Source organism: Heterocephalus glaber, unplaced genomic scaffold (genome assembly GCF_053883595.1).
Source record: "Heterocephalus glaber isolate CG9 unplaced genomic scaffold, H.glaber_assembly_v1.0 deba00000676, whole genome shotgun sequence".
NCBI lineage: Eukaryota > Metazoa > Chordata > Mammalia > Rodentia > Bathyergidae > Heterocephalus > Heterocephalus glaber.
The window spans coordinates 14,346,829-14,365,239 of record NW_028258156.1 but is presented as its reverse complement, the minus strand read 5'-3'; the positions used below and the strand labels follow the sequence as shown (position 1 = coordinate 14,365,239).

The 18,411-nt window shown below is 32.8% G+C and overlaps 1 protein-coding gene across 1 annotated transcript in view; it reads right to left on the bottom strand.

The window, feature by feature from the left end:
- The window catches only part of Agmo (alkylglycerol monooxygenase), a 178,842-nt gene that overhangs the window by 33,097 nt on the left and 127,334 nt on the right, over positions 1-18,411 (bottom strand). The window contains 1 exon segment of the mRNA XM_087206561.1: positions 16,808-16,903. Within this exon segment, the coding sequence (XP_087062687.1) occupies positions 16,808-16,903 (96 nt within the window).

The window sequence follows — 18,411 nt, the reverse complement described above, 5'->3', positions numbered from 1 at the left end:
ATGATTACACTTGCCTTCCATTGTATTTTGAAATATATGACTTAGAAATCAAAGGTATCAATGAAATTTCCATTGTGTCTATGTGCTCAGTATGCAATAAATTTGTTATGAATTTGAGATAGTAATAACTATGGACTGATAACAATTATTTTCCATGTTATTATTCCATGATATAAGTTTCTATGCTACATTACCTGAAAAATTCACTTCTATAAATATTTTCCAATTTAAACTGAAAAAAACCACTTGATGTTGTGTAAAACATCAGCACCAAAATATTTTAAATAAATTTTCTGTTAGAAATTGTTCCTTAAGTAATTTAACTTTTTCCATTTTACATAATTCTTATTTTAATGGTTTTTCGATTAGGAAAAACTTACTGGGTTAGATTATTGTTGCTCAATGGGAAATTACTGAAGCCAGAACAGCAATATTTGCTTTCAAGAAAATATTCAGTTAATTTGAGGTAAATTATTTTGTTTGTTAGCATTGTTCAGAAGTTTGCCTCCCCTCACGTCACTGACTATTGAGATTGGAGAAGAGATTGTCTAAGTCTAATGATGATGCATAATTCTAGTCTCAAACTTTAGAATAATGTTGGAGAAACCACATAATATTTCTATTCTTTAATTTTTTCCTCTATAAATAGGTATTAAAATACAAAACCTACATTATTGACAAGCCACAAAGATATGTATAACTGTTTCCCATTCAAAAATAAGACAGGAACCTATAGTTAATTCAAAGTTATTTCCAAAGAAGAGATGATTACAAATATTTCATGTTTCTTGTCTGAGAGGGGAAAATGTAATAGGGATAATATATCCTAAGAACCATGTGTTATAATAGAATCCCAATCATAAAAATGAATGTGCAAACAATATGATAAATGCTGAAGACTCACTGGATTGAGATGGAAGTGAAATGAAATTTCCATGGTTAGAAAAATGCCCACATTTATATGAGCGTGGGTTAGAGTGATGACATTGACTAGTCATGGCTTTCTGTACAGCATCATACATGATTGATATTCTACAGGGTCCCATACCACTGTGGTTCTCTCCTTATTTCAGTACACCCAGTATTTACAGGAAATACTAACCCAGTCTTCATTTATCATCTGATATAAAAATCATTGTGTTAGATTTAACTGAGAATGAAATGCTTGAAATATAGGTGAAAAATGGCAAAATCTCTTAGATAAATAAGTGGTAAGATTCTGTGCAAGCCCTAAGTAAAATGAAATGGACTAATAGTTATATCTTCATTAGTTGGCTTTCTCTTATCCAATTGCTACCGCTTCTCTTCTTTTCCTCCTCTTCTTCCTCCTCCTTTTTTCTCTCTCTCTCTCGTTCTTTTATCAACCTATCCATGTAATTATGTAGCTACCTATACATATCTATCCAAATATCTGTGTATGGTTTTAAAAGAAAGTAGCCTTTAATTTGAGGAGATCTTTATTATTGAGTATAGGCTTATGTAAATTTTTTTGGAAAAGTGAGTGGTTATAAATATTTCCATGCACTTTCAATAATATATTTCCAGACCTAGTCCCACTTACTGATAGAAACCTAAATAACACAAATATGAATGTCTATGTATAGATTGACCCTCATAATTATATCATATTTATAGTAACATATAGGTTAGATTTTAAATATCTAATGCATGCATTACTACATATCTATTATTTTCAGCATAAAACTAAGGATTTTCTGTTATCATTGGAAATAATCAGACCATTATTTGTGTTTATATTTTTGTCAGCATATCTTATTAAAAGCTAGTTACATAATCAATAGTTTGAGAAGTCTCTTGCCAGCCAGTCCATTTATTCTGTGAAATTTATTGAACTTCTAGAAAATTCACTAAGTTTTAAAAGTAAACTCGAGTAAATTCATAGATAGGCACTGCCCAACAGAAGTTCAGTTTTTACGCCAGTGTTTTCTGTATTCACGAGGAAAAAAGTTCATAAAATGTTACACTTTTGATACAGTTTTCTCTCAAGACCAATGAGAAAATCTCTCAGTTTTTAATGTTTTTAATTTCTATTGCACAATAGATATTTAAATTTTAATGTGAATTTATAATTGCACCTGGATCGTTGTATAAGAAGCAAACTGAGTTCAATTTCAAGATTTCAAATTGAAAATTACCTTTAGTAAATACATATTCTTTTATTTAGCTCCTTCTAATGCAGACTTGCAAACAATGCCATTGCTTCTTCTGAGAAAATATCTTAGAAAATTCTTCCTTATTAATACATTTCTCCAGTGGATTATATGAAAATCAAAGTTATCTCCATGAGTTTCATTTATTCCTTAGCATTCTCTTGAAGGCAGTGTACTGTTGTAAGAATTTCTGAAAAGTCAGAGTAGAATGTTGAAAACTACAATTTATTATCAGGGAATTTAAGTATTTCTTGGGCAGAACAGTGATGGCAAAAATTTTTATCCTTTGAATATATACAGGAATATATTTAACTATCAATAAAATATATAGCAATTCTCATTTAAAATTTTAGAAAAAAGAATAAAATCCACAAACACTGTAAGTCCACATACAAAAAAAACTCACTTGTTTGAATTATTTGAGCATTAATATCCATTGTTTTCCTTGTTAAGAGCTTAATCAATCTGAACATTTACAGATAACTTTATATTATAGAGCATCTGGTGATGAAATGTAAAAATAAAGTCTTAGTTACATCCCCCATTAGTTCTGAGGTGCTAATTCAAGACAACACACTCTAGTATTTTGACAGACGGTAATGGCAGCCATTTTAGCCCCAGATTTCCCTACAGGGAAGCAAGAGAAAGCAGAAACCTTAGGATGTGTACTTGTCTGCCTGGTTTCACACTTTGAAATACTCCACAAACGCTGATTTATTCACAGACAAATGTTTTCCTATCTGATTAGGCAGTTTTCTACTTCAGCAAGCATGTAATATGGAGGTAGCTGAATTTCCCCACCACAGAGTGGAAAAACAATATTTATAGTTTGGAAATAAAACAATCTGGAGGAATCGAGGCTGTTGGGATCATAAAGAGCTTCATAGGGAGTAAATTTCTGATGAATCCATACCATAGTGTTAAAGAGTCAAGGGCTTGATTTCAACAAAGACTAGGACTAGATGATGTGTATACAATATACAACAGTTTTAAAGTACTAGGTTTATCATAAATTATCTGGAAGGCTGATTGTTGTTACTTATTACTACATTATTTCTTGAACAAGAGCACAAAAGCTGGACAAAGTAACTTTTTATTGGATTTGTTTTAGTTTATATTTTCAGTAATATTTTTAGTTTCTTTTTGGAAAAATGAATGAAACGAAATGTTAAACATATTTTTTCAAAGATAGACTCCAGTTGACCCATTGGTAACACAAATTTAATTGGCATAAGAAAAACTGGAAACATGCATAAGCCTACTCACATAAAACTTCATTTTTATGTAACATCACTTTATATTTACCAGTTTGATTCCCCAATGAGAAAAGGACACATGTTACTAAAATAATAATAAAAATTCTATGTTAAAAGAAAGCAACTGAAAAACTGAGACATTAATTCATCCATGTCCAAAAATCTGGTTCAAACATTCTTACAACTCACATTTTATATTTTTTACTCATTCTAAAAGTTACTCTATTGTGACTGGCATTATGATCACTTTCCTAACTTCAGGGATGATGACTGTATTCACTAATTAACCGATGTCAGTGTATTAAGCTTATGCCCCCCATGGTCTATAGACACTTTAGTGAACAAAACTGAAATTTCCATTTCTGCTTCCATTCTCAAAGGTTAAACCTATTGTAACCCAATTTAAAGTGTGTTCTGTTGACAATATTGTCAAAGACTAATCTTTTAAAGACAAATATACGAAATAAACTCTTCAACAATCGATTACAATTTGTAATCGTATGTCTTAAATTCATTATCCCTTGTCATTTCTAATGCCATAATTTCCTCCCTAAAATCAATCTTACTAAATCTTACTAAATCAATCTTACTAAACCATCTTACTAAAGTGTATCCTTGTTCCTTGGAACTTCAGAATTGTTTTTTTCTTAACCAATACGTCCTCTCTGATTCATGTCTTTGCTTATGAGTACTTTCATTTTATCTTCATGCTTTTTCCTCTGGCCCTGTACAATACACAAACAAACATATTGCAGAAAATGTAGTTAACACAGTCAACACATTCATTAATTTTAAGGATCTTTTCTGATGGATTTTCAAGTTCTAGATATCAGAAAAAGACATTGTTCTTTCTTGAGTCCTTGCTCTCAAGAGATTTATTGACAGACCCCATGTTCATGGTGCTCAAATTTCAACAGTCTGGTGCTCAATCTAATCTCTTGGCTGCTTTTCTGACATGTAGGTACCCATTATACTCACAAGAGATTTGGATTCTCTGGTTCTTGAAAACAAAATAATTCTATATCTTGAGTAAGCTCTAAAATAATTTTGATGCACGCAGGTGACCCAAATATTGTTGCTTCTATTTTACCTCTGACTTTATGGACCAATTCATCTTTTCATAACTGAAAACATCTGTGGTCCAGGTTAGGCATCTTATATGTATTATCTCACTAATCCTCATAACACTCTTATTGGGTACATATGATTATTTTCACTTAATAGTTCAGAAAGTAAGGTGACAGATCTTAAATAACTGACAAGTATCTATACTCATTCATTCATTCAACAAACATGATCTGGGCTCCTTTTATAGAGGTACTCTTTTAGCTTCTGAGAACTCACTAGTGAAGGTAAATGAACTTCTAATGGAGCTAAGATAGCTCTTTGGTTACAAAATGCATACTCTTACCCATATGTGATATTGTTTCCTTGTCTCTAAAATGTCCTCCTTCCAATTCTGATACCTAGTTCCCTCATCATATTTTTTGTTTCTCAAAAACCAAATTCCAATCCTTTCACAACAGCCACTTTTAAAATGGAGATCTATGAATTTTTAGACCGTTTCAGGGGTGAACATGAAAGCTCAATAACACCCTTGAATTTTCTTTTTTCTCCACTTGAAAGAGTTCCACAACCCAATATATTCTCAAATCAGGGCGTGATCCTCTAAAACATTAGTGGCAAAAGTGCCCATTTAGGTTAGATGACTAAAAAAAAAAAAAAACTTCCTTTGCCTGACACTGTATATATACAACATTTGTATAAATAGTATAAATTTATACATGAGTAAGCTGAGTGGGCGAGTTATCTGAAAATGCATTTGTAGAAGGGAAGATTACTTGTAGACAAGACTAGGAATGTATAGGACTTAATTAAGGATGGAATACAAGAATGGTCAAGGAGCCAAAGTTGACATAAATATTTGATCTTGATGTTGACTTTAGAGAAATGAAATCAAAGAAGAGTAGCTGATTCAAGGCAGGGGAAGTCATAATGAAATATGATTCAGATATGTTTACTTAGGCTAGTGTCAAAGTCCTTAAAAATACATTAAGACATGGAAAATACTGCTTTTAAACCCATATGAGAATTTTGCATCACAGCAATAAAGTGAATAAGTGATTGTTTCGAGACAAGATAAAAACGTTGAAGTAAGTAAATTAAATTCTAAAGAAGAAAAAGTATTAGAAGAAAATAGAAATGGAGCCAGAAATTCAGGAAAGAGTAAAAGGGAAAAAGGGCCACAAGAGTGTTAAAAATAGAAAATATACTACATTAGGTACTATTGAAATAAGCACTTCATATTGACTTAAAGGAAGCAAGAAATAGGACTTTTATTAAAATACATATTTTTCAAAGTAGAGGTTTTGAAATATTTTTCCCACCAAATTCCCTTAAACTCCAAAAACTATATGATTATGTACTTCAAAAACTTCTATTAGGGCAGGAGATTTAGTTCAGTGATTTCGCTGCCTGCTGTGCAAGCTCAAGGACCGGAGTTTGATCCCCGGTACCAAAAATAAATAAATAAATAAACATTCTTCTATTAGGCAAAATATAGCTTAACTATATATCAGTTATAAGTATAAGTACAAATATATATATACACAAATACATAAAATAATAATGCAGTTATTACTATTTAGCATTAAATAATAAATAGTGATATTATTTAAATACTGTTACTTAGATGTATTAAAATATATATGTATCTACATACATATTTATGCTCATGTATATGTGTTCACACATACAAAATCACAATGGATAAAAGGACTTATTTTGCCATTGTGGTACCCAGAGACTACTGGGAGAGAGAGTTAAGCAACAAATTTAAAAAATCGGTATGGAATTAAAATTCATGATTTTTGATTGGATGATTCTCATCTTCAGAAATTCATTTATTGATCTCATTTGTGACCCCAAACTGAGCTCATGCTCTTAATCCTAACTACCAGCATAGAAACAGAAATAGTGTAAAGAAAAGTGTAATTGACTCTAAGAAGTGAAGAATAGGCCTTCTAGAGGAAATGGTAGAATTGCATCATGAAGAATGTTTGGAAAAAGGGCGTCCCAGAGAAAGCATGCGAAACACATGGCTTAAGTGTTTGGTTTGGTTAGGCACTAAAAGTCAGTTTTATTCAGCTGGACTAGCTAAAGTATGGAGGAAGGAAGCAAGGTCGTATTGTAAAGAAACCTTTTCATGAATTTATAGTTATTGATTTTAATTTGGCAGCAAAACAAAGTCATTGAAGAATATCACCATTGTTGTTTGTTCTCAGTTGTGAGTAGCCTATATTATTCGCGCTCTAAAATGATCATCATGGTGTCTAAAAGTATGTGAGGGAAGAATCTATAGGATTATAAAAATTATAATTATGTTGTAACTATGTTGCCAATGAAGAAGCAATATATAAGTCAATATTAAACTTAAGACAGAACAATAAAAATGGAAAGATAAGACCAGTGCACTATTTAGACAAAAGCTCAAATGCATAATGAATATTTTAAGAGAGTGAAACAATGTACTACTAGTCATTGAGCAAAAAAAATTGGCATACATTCAGGCTGTTTCAGACAAAATGGAAAAGGTACACACGCCAGCATTAAGAAATGTAATAACAGTGAAAAAGGATTTTTGAAGAGAAAAGGAGAAACAATTGTTTATCACCCTTTGAATAACAGACCTGCCAAGTACATAACCTCCATACACTTCAATTTCCTCACTTTGAAGACAAATGTGTTGTCTGAAAATTAAATATTGTCATCTTCAGGTTTCTTTGGGGAATGGTTCTATGACTTCTCTTTTCAAATATTGAAATCTGGGGATGCTCCAGTTCCTTACATAAAGTGGTATAGCATTTGCATATAACCTATTTACAGCCTGCTGTGCACCTTAAGCCATCTATAGATTACCTACAGTACCTAATACAATCCAAATACTATGTAGATAGTGGTCATACTATATTGTTTAGGGAATAGGGAAAAATAAGTCTGTAAATATTCACTTTGGATAATATTTTTCCCAATATTTCTGACAAATGGATGGTTGATTCCATGCATGCAGAACCTTTGGATAAAGAGGATCAACTGATCATGTAAAATTCTTAGTATAGAGATCGACATGTGCTCTGAGCTATATAAGGCTTTACTCTTAAGGGAAAACACTTTACAATGTGCGATCAAACAATATGGTGAATGTTTAACTTTTTAAAAAATATCACAGTAAAAGATACATAACCATTCATCCCCCTGGAAATACATTCCTTGCTTGGAATACACTTATCCCACAATTTTTGCCACTTTCTGAAGCAGTTATGGAAGCCCTTTTTCATGAATGTCTATACATTTGCTGTTGTGGTTGTCAAAATGTCTTGAATTAATTCAACACACTAGCCTTTCATTGTCATTTTTACTTTTGGGGTGAGTTAGAAATTGAATAAAGTGGACTAGAACATACAATAATGCTTTTATCTGACAAAAATTGCAATAAATATGTTGAATCAATTCAAAACAGCAAATCAGCCATGAAAAGACACTCATGAAAGAGCGCACCAGAAGTGTTTTGGAAAGTGTGAAGAAAGATAGGATTAGTGTGTTCAAAGTGAGAGGGAATATTTTGAGGAGGATTAATGACAATGGATCTTTAACTGTAATATTCTTGTTAACATATGTTTGCAATCCATAATGTTAACATTCACTGGGGGGAGCTGATGCATGTACATTACACACCTTAATTCTTTTAACATCCCTTTTCCCTCTTCTCTCTCTCCCCACATCTCTGGTTCCTTTCTCATTTGAAAGGGATCCATCTCTGTTTCCTAGTACCTGTCTTTTATTTAGCTCTTTAATGTATTCATATTTTTGGTTTCATATATAAGAGAAAACATGATATTTAAGCTTTTCTGTGTATCTATCTGATTTATTTCACTTCATATTATGGTCTCAAGTTACATTCATTTTCCTACAAATGACTTAAATTTATCTTTCTGCATAGATAAGTAGTACACCGTTGTTTATAAATACCACACTTTCTTTGTCTATTCATCTGTTCTTGAACATATAAGCCACTTCTATGATTTAGCTATTATGAATTGTGCAACTATAAACAAGGGTATACATGCACAAATATAATATGATATCTTTACCTCTTTTGAGAAGATACCTAGATTAAAAATATGTAGGTTGAATGAGATTTCTATTTTTAACTTTTTGAGGAATCTCCAGTCTCATCTCCATAGTAGTTGTACTAATGTATATGCCCACTAACAATGTAGAAGGGTTTGTTTTCCTTTACAGCCTCACCAACATTTTCCATTATCTGGTTCTTGATGATGGTCATTTTTTTTTTTTTTTTTTTTTGGAGTAAGATGGAATCTCAGTGTGGTTTTAATTTGCATTTCTCTAAAGGCTAGCGATATTGAGCATCTTTTCCTATATTTATTGGCCATTTGTGCTTCTTCTTCTGTGTCTATTCATTTTAGTTGCCCATTTTTTATTGAGCCTTATCAATTTTTATTTTAGTTCAGTACATGGTGAGAGAGATGGATTTTTTTTTTTTTTTTTTTTGGTGCCAGGGATTGAACTCGGTCCTTGGGCTTGCAAGGCAGGCGGCGGAACCACTGAGCTAAATCCCTGGCTTGAGATATGGATCTTGATTCAATTTTCTAAATAGCGATAGCCAGTTTTCCCAGCATCATTTGCTAAAGAGACAAGCATACCCCCTGCATGTATTTTTGGAGCCTTTGTCAAAGATCAGGTGGCTGAATGTGTCTGGGTTTTTTTTACCCTGTATTCTGTTCTATTGATCTATATAACTGTTTCTGTGTCAGAACCATGCTGTTTTGCTGTTTTGTTTTTTTTTTTCATTGTAAATTTGTAATGTAACTTGAAATCTGGGATTTTGATGCTTCCTGTTTTGCTCTTATTGCTCAGGATTGCTTTAGCTGTTGTGGGCCTCTTCCAGTTCCATATGAATTTTAGATAATTTTCTCTAGTACTCTGAGGAATGCTGTTGGTATTTTAATTGGAATTGTATTAAATCTATGTACTAGTTTTGGAAATATGGCCATTTTGACAATTTTGGTTCTGCCTCTCCAGGAACAGAGGATATCGTTCTAATTTCTGATGTCCTCTTTGATCTCCTTCATCAAAGCAGTGTAGTTTTTCTAGTAGAACTCTTTCATTTCCTTGGTTAGGTTAACTCCTAAGTATTTAACTTTTCTTTAATGTTCTTGAGAGTGATACTGCTTGCCTAATTTCTTTCTCAGTAAATTTATTATTGGTGTACAAGAATGCTGCTGATTTTTGTGTGTTGATTTTGTATCCTGCTACATTGCAGGAATTGGTTATTAATTCTAGGAATCTTTTGGTGCAATATTTTGAGACCATGTCATCTGCAAGTAATGACAATTTGACTCTTTCCTTTCCTTTTCTTTCTCTTGCTTGATTACTCTGGCTAATGTTTCAAGTGCTATATTGTGTACTTTCTTCGGCTGATTCAGTGTATTAAATTTATTGATTTCCCTATGTAGAAGATCCAAAGGGACATTTGCTTCTCTAGAATGAGACCTAATTACTGTAATATTTTTTAATCTTTGCTTAGATATTCACCATATTTTGTGATCACATCTCTTATAAAGGAAGGGCAATTTGAGTTGAGTCTTGAAAAATGTACAGCAGAGTATTGTGGAAAATATTTTAAAAAAGAAGCTGCAAATGATTAAATGTTGGATGCATTTGGAAAATATAAAAAGGAAATAGCAAACTATGAAAAAATGATTTGTGTTCCAATACACTAGAATAGTGCTTGACAGATAAAGAACAAAAATGTTATTAATTTTGTCTTAATTATCTTTTTTGCAAACTAGTTATCTATTTCATTGTATGCAACTTCCTATCCATTTCTAACCATTATTATGATTACTCATGTTCATTCTGTGACTTACAATTTTAATGCAATTTATATTTCAATAGGAATCGTTAATATGAATAAATAAAGTTTGAGTGATCACACAGAATGGAAAGCAATGGGTCATAAACCAGGAAATGTACTTGGAAAACACTTTATGAAGAGCTCCAAATGGAAAAAAATTTAGGCTTTATTTGGTAAGCAAAAGAAAAATACCATAGCATTTTCAGCAGGACTGGCTTCTGAGAATTGATTAGACTTTTAATGGGGTAGCAGATGTAGGCAAAGGCGACATAGCTATTTGTTACAGACAGAATTACAAGTGAGCTCCTACTTAACCAATGGTTTTAATCTTCTCACTGTACCTTATAGATGCTTTATGAACTCTGCTGCTATCTGTCATGGCATATGGAGACAAAACTGGATAAATACATTGCTTAAGAGGAAGTGGGCTGGATGAGTAATGATAAAAAAAATCGTTTCTTAAGCCAGATGTCACTTTGTATAAATCACAGAATATCAATATTCTTAGCTCTAAAATGGATAGTGTTTGCTCACAGAATTTGGTGAATATAAAAAATTCCAGTTTTCTGAAAATTTATTAAATATTGGAACAGCTTTCTGCAGCATGTGCTGCTACCCATAAGCTTTTTTTAAAAAAGCCTACGATTGAAATTAGTTGAACTTATATTCATTCTTTACAACCTGTGAATTTTAATTCATCTTGAATGCTTCAAATTATTTTGTGAGGATTATGTAAAATATTTGCTTGGCACATATTGGATGTTCAATACAGGGTGGCTATTTTATTATAATATTAAGATCAGAAAAGTCCAATTTACAGGGAAGCTGGATAGTATAACGAATGAGAACAAGAATTCTGCATTCTGACTACTTGGAGAAAAGTGCCTGCTTTGGCAGTTAGTAATCATTTGACCCAAGACAAGTTACTTAGTAACCATAGTACCTATTTCAGTGTTTTTATGAATATTAAGTCAGATAATATTAAATACTTAAAATATTTTCTAAAAACCAAGAATGCTGGATAAATATATGATATATAGAATAAAATAAATCCACAGGAATGGCTTCTCATCAAATTCTCCTTGAGAAATGTCAGACCACTGACAACGATGAGTCACTGGGAACCATTAGCCCGAGAGGACTCTTAACTCTTGTCTCTACTTCAGGCCCTCTTTTCTGGTGTATCCTTCAAATCCAGCTCTTTTTCTTTCATCTAGAGTATCATATCTCGTTGCCCTAGCCTTTAGTTCTTTTTTGTCCTTGTCACCTTATGCAAGACTAAGAATTCCATAGACACCAAATGAATGTCTGTGGAATAGAATGTTGGAATTTTTTACAAAGATGCACTTGTCAAATTTCATAATTTATACATTAATCTGTTTTTGAATTGGAAAAAAATAACAAAAATCCTAAGCACTGCATTTCATGATTTGAATCCCAAACTCTTATATTCAATTGTGCATGTTTATCAAGTAGTTCTGAACATTAATTATTTAAGTCTTAAGACCAAAAGCATTTATTCATTAATAATTTAAATTGAAACAGAAATTGCATTAAAATTGTCACAAAATGTATATGATGATGACTAGAAATTGTCATTAAGCTACACACGATATAATACGACTCTAGTTTGCAAAATGATAGTAACAACAGGTAATACTGAAAAATACATTTTTTACTTTCTATGTGTCAAGCACTATCCTAATAGTTGGGATGTATGCTATCTTTCTAAATCCCCACAGCAATGTTATTAATTGGTGAATATCCACATTTTACATATGAGGAAACTGAGGCACAGGAAGATAAAGAAAAGTGCAAGTTCATAGTCATAACAGCAAATGAAGTCAGGATTTGAGCCTAAGGCAGTTTAATTCCAGGGGCCACAAAGGAAAAGGTACAGTAGGTACTTGCGATTTTTCTTGTTTTTGAAAAGCTCTCATTTCAATTACTTCCAATATTCATAACGAAATTTTAATAATTATAGTGTTGCCAGATGGGCCCAAAGGAAGTGCTTCCAAAAGAAGATGGGCACCTCAGCTCACCACACCCAGGGAGTAGGTCGCCCGACTTCCACCACAGGGATGCATTTCAGGCTGAGTCAGTGAGAGGCATACACAGATCTGTTAGGCAGAGTTTAGAAGGTGCACACTCAGAGAAAACATAATGTGGGTGCCCAAGGGAAGGGTGTGCAGGATGTCCTGGGGCTGGGGGCATTTATGTTTTCTTGGGGGTAGAAATGTGTGGAATTTGAATTTGGGTGGAATGCTCAGGCCTAACTCACAGGTGAGAGGCATGAATTCAATTTACAGGACCAGGCTTTTTACATATTTTAAGACTATAAGGAATTTTGGAGTGAGTTTCTTGGAAGGGAAAAGGGTACTGTAATCTCCAGTACTTTTCTACTGAAGCTGTAGTTTTATCCATAAGAGTGCAATTATAAAATTTTGATTTTTTTCCTTTTGTCCATTCTACCTATATTTATTTCTTCTATCCTAATTCAACAGCATGAAAATATTTAAGAATTTGTTCCAAGGTGTCATCTTTCTTTACACAAAATAGATATTTAATGTGTTAATGAAAAATATTTGCTGACTAGATTAATAATTCCATTTCCCACTTACATAGAAGGAAAAATAACAGCTACATAAAGTAGAGATAAACTAAACACGTTTCTCTGAAATCATTATTTAAAATTTATTTCACAAGTTCTACGTATTTTTCTCACTAGGTTGTTAAAATACAAAACAAATCGGATATCCTTACTTAAAAATAAATCTTTACACATGGTTGTGTCTTCGGCAGACTCTAAGATTTTGAAGAATAGGTAATTGCTCCCATACTCCTTGAACGCTGTAAATTTTAGGGGAAAAAGGATAATAATCAAAATACTCTAGTAGCTGTGTCATTAGAAGTCAGATCTAAGTTGCTCCATATGCTGCTATCACCCTATTAATTTTGCTGCCATTTTTATACTTCCTCATATTTCATAGCTTCTGCAAACTTCTGGTTCTATTATGTCATTGATTATTTTGCTTCACAGTTCTACTTTGCAGTTCTTATGCTTTCTAGAGTTGCATATTTCATCTGTGCAGTCAGTCCTCTTGTATCTTAGCTTCTATTGACATTTATTCTTTGGGACTATTATAAATATATTTCCATAGAAAGTACTTGATTGGTGGAGAGAATATTGTTAACAAGAAGGATCTGTCTTCCTTGTAGCTTGGCAACTACACCACTAATGGGCAGTGTTTGTGCTTTGTGGCTACAGTTGGCACCGTAACATTTGAATTGAATGAATGCCTCAGGACTGCCCAAGGCATGTCCTGAATGCAAAAACAGGAGTAAAACTCAAGAAAAAGTGCCAGCTTCACTGGATTAGGAACCATAGATCAAAGCTTGGGATTGTAAAAGTCAATAGATACTAAAAGGGGAAACCCCAACAAGAAAAGAATCACAGAAAGGAAGCCAAAATATTTATATACAAGTTGTTATCATCGAGGAAAAAAGACATATTATATTCAAAATAATAATATCAATTGAATTTTGTGAAATAATAAACATTAAAGACAATAAAATTTCCTTAAAATTTTGAAAGAATGTAACAAATAAAAATCAATTAAGAATACCATATCAAGGAAAATATCTAAAAATGAAGAAAAAACAAAATATGTAAGAAAAATAAAGACTGAAAATTGTTGGCACAAACCTGCATTACAGAAGATGTTAAAGTTTTTTGGACAGAAGAGAAATAACATGTGATGGGTACTGGATTAAAGGAAAGAATAAAGTATAGTAGAAGGCAAGTATTGGGAATATACAAAAGACTAATTCTTGTTAAGGTCCCTTGTTGCTTTGCTACCTTCTGCCTGCCATGTACTGTTCTCCTCTGTGATATCACCTTGTCTTGGAGTCAGCTGATTATTGACTGCAACCTCTACAAACTGTGAGCCAAATCTTTCCTCCCTTAAGTTTGGGTGTCAGGTATTTAGTCTCAGCAACAAGAAAACTAACTACGATAACTACATTTAGTAAATTCACCAAAAAAAAGAGTAACACTAAATTTGTGTTGCAAATTGGTCAGTGAACAATAAACAAAAATACAGTCATAAAAATTAAACAATAGAGTACAGTTTCAAGTCAAATGTTCGGTAACATCCAAAAATAGGATGGAATTAAAACTTTTGTTTCTTCATTAAAATAAACAAACAGAAAATTTCAGTAAACTTTCCAATTTGTTTAATGACCTAGTTTTCCTCTTACATGCAATCTTTTGAAAACATGTTTTTGGTTTGTTTCTTTCCTGCCTCTCATCTTAACTTGACTGATTTAAAGGAAATTTACTCTTCACATTGAGAAAATCCGTATCTCCTTAAAACCAGATTCCCTTATGGTGAGAACTGATTTTTCTTTTTTTTTTTTTTTTGGTACTGGGGATGGAACTCAGGACCTAATGCTTGCAAGGCAGGCAGCAACACCACTGAGCTACATCCCAGGCAGAACTGATTTTTATGGATATTAAGAGAAAGGAAACAACAGAATGAAACCTCCACTCAGACTCTGGCCAGCATTGTCCTGTCTATGGCTCACCATGGAGCCTTGCATAGGACGCTGCATATTAAACAGCAGGCAAGTGGGGTGAAGGGGTAAACACATTTTCCTGTTGTACAGTGCATATTTTTTAGACTTAAGGTCACTGTTTTCAGCTTTTACTTTTACATCCAAATCTGTATATTAACTTTTAATTGAAAAATTAGGGCAAACACATTTAAAATAATTTTTTAAAAAGATTTAAAATATCCCCAGACTTTTCTCCATTCCCATTACCTGGATCTCTGGAAGTAGCCACTTCCAATCATCTTTCAATTCTCCTAAAGCATCCTATTATGAATAAACAAATGGTAGCATGCTGTAAATAATAAGCCAATAAAATTACAGATTGTAAAAAAATCTCAGACATGTGTACTCAGCTAAGAAGATAATTTACATTTTGAAGATCCAAGTCATTAAATTCATAAAGTTTATCTTGCCTCTTGTCCCACTCAACCTTAGTAATGCTACAGGGTAAAATTCTTTCCAAAGCATGAGGTGAACATAAGTGAGAGGTTCTTATGCCCTGCTTTTGAACTAGAAATTAAGCCACCTGGAGGCTCTGAGCTTAAAAGGAACAAATCTCACCAATGGATTTCCTTCACTCTCCCTTTATTTCACAAGATGGAACCCAAACCCTGGCTCAGGGACCTCTCTGGAAGACACAGGAAAAGGAGGAAGTTACTTAGGCTCTATTGTTCTGTAGGCAGACTAATACCTGACCCAACACATGGCATGACCTAGGGCAGAGCTGCTATAAAAATGTAATTCTCCTCTAACCTCTCCATGTAAATCATCAGAAAGCTTCCCTCCACTGATTTAAACAAATTTGGTCTTTGACCTCTAGAGTCAGAATCGGCCTCAACAACTCTTTCAGATGGTTGTAGTATCGACTGTTTGATGTATGTCAGCTCTCATAAAACAATAGTATTTCATGACAGATCTTCAAATAATGCCACATATGTCCAAAGCCACGGTGACAGGCTCTTTATTCTCAGAAAATCAGTGGCATGAAATGCTGCAGACTAATGAAATAATGTTCTTTGTTTTATCAAGGTTTGGAGTCCCACTCAGCTGTGATTTGTGATATTGTTCACCCACTTGCAACACCTGTTGATGCTCTTCCTATGGTGACTTCAAAAGGCTTCCAATAAACCCTTTCAAGGCTTGAAAGGGTTTTCACGTGTATATGTAGGAATTTTTCTGGGTCTGTGATTTTTTTATATTTAACAAGAAGATTGGTACAATAATACATAAACCAAATAGATGCTCAATATCTTTGCAAGCATTCAAGTCAGACAGTTTGAGATGCCCTAGAAGAACCAAGTTCAGTGTTTTGAGTAAATAAAACTTAACAATATACTGAACATCTTTAAATAAAGCTAAACTCTGTAGTTAAAGATTTCAAAGAAAAGACATTTTTCCTTATTCCTACAAATCTTAAACTTTTTTCAAGCAGTTTGCAAAGATTTCCTACCCACTATATATAAATATATATATATAATTAAAAATGCTATCTCTAGATTGAAATGAATTTCAACATCTCTCAGTTAGTAATATTTAATAAGCTGTAATACAGGAAGATACTGTATTGAATATAGTACTAAAATGTTTTGGTACTTAATAGTTCAAAAACTGTTTTATATAATTGAGACCAACTGGCCTCATTGCTTCTTATAAACTTTGCAATATATATTCAGAAAAAAGGAATAAAAATGAACAGATGTTTCTCCTTAAAGAAAGTAGACAAAGTTTTTTCCTACACAATAAATCAGCTTCTAGTGAATTTCCAAGACATTGCCTCAGAGTATTTATATATATATATATATATATATATAAATTTTTTTTAAGATTACCTCTGTGTGGATCCAAAATAGGTAGAGGAAATTTAACTGAAGATGAACAGCATATATGGAAGGAGGTTTGCAGAGGGCCCTACGAGAGTAGAAAATCTTTAAAAACTTTTAAAAGATTAATTTACATGTATGATTTTTCAAAATAAAGCTTTACTAATGGTTCAATAATCATAACATATATTTGTTCAGAAAATATATCTTGTTCTATACTTTATAGAGAATATATTTGCCTTCATAACATTAATTAGTCCCATGGCGATAAGACTACAGGCATGTTAGAGAAAAATCTACTAGACTTCTATTTTCCATTTAATGTCTAGTTATCATATGATGTTTCCTATTTCTTTCATTTTGAAAGGCTATTCATGTTTCCTGGAAGTAGAAAGATTTCTAAGATAAACACAACTCATGAATCATGAGCCTTCATACTTCAACAACTCCCAAATTATATATTGTTAGAATATTTTGGATCATGAAATGAGATTATAAAAGAAAGTCACTTCATAGGATAGAATTTTCAGTTTAAATTTGTTTTCATATGATTGAGTAAAGGTGTTATAGCTCCTAACTTTTTAAACATTAGTAAAGTAGGAGGTATATCATGGGGCCATGGTATAGACAAATTATAAAGAAAATGGCTCTGCCTTGGAGTAACAACTTTTTCTAAACCCATACAACTGCTTAGAATCAATGAATAAATATGATCTGCTGCATTCTCCTAATGACTTTGGTCCCCATGAGTGGTTTCATGTTGGAAGGAAACATTTTATTAAACAAAAAATGAAACAAACAAATAACTAAAAGACTCATATACAATTTCCATTTGGATTTTACAGATTCCATATTTCTAAAAGACTGGATTTTTTTTTTTTTTTTTGGTACTGGGGATCGAACTTGGGACCTTGCGCTTGTGAGGCAGTTGGTGAAACCACTGAGCTAAATCCCCAGCCCAAGATTGGATATTTTTTTAAAAAGTCTTCCTTCTGAATATTGCATTTTACTTCAAAATTATTTTAAAGATTTTTGTTCTCATTACATAAGTATCATTTCAAGGATGTTTATTAATGATTGTGCATTAGGAATTCGATTTTAAAAACTTGGAGATTCTGTTATGAATAATGTCAACGTCCTTTATGGTTGAGTAGTATTCCATTTTATAAAAAAATATCTTCTCTATCCAGTCACCAGTTGATGGGCAATTGGGCTGTTTCCAAGTTTTGGCTATTACAAACTGTGCCGCTATGAACATGAACATGGGTGCACCTATATCACTGTGGTATGACGCTTTTAATTCATTTGGGAAGATCCCCAGCAGGGGAATATGTGGGTCAAATGGGACCTCTAGTCCTAGTCTTTGAGGTATCTCCATACTGATTTCCACAGTGGTTGCACCAGTCTGCACTCCCACCAACAATGGAGAAGGGTTCCTTTTTCCCCACAGCCCCACCAGCATTTGTTATTGTTTGATTTCTTGATAGCAGCCATTCTTACTGGGGTGAGGTGGAATCTCAGCATCGTTTTCATTTGCATTTCTCAGAGGACCAGTGGTGTTGAACGTTTTTCCATATGTTTATTTGCTGTTTCTACTTCTTTGTCTGAGAAAT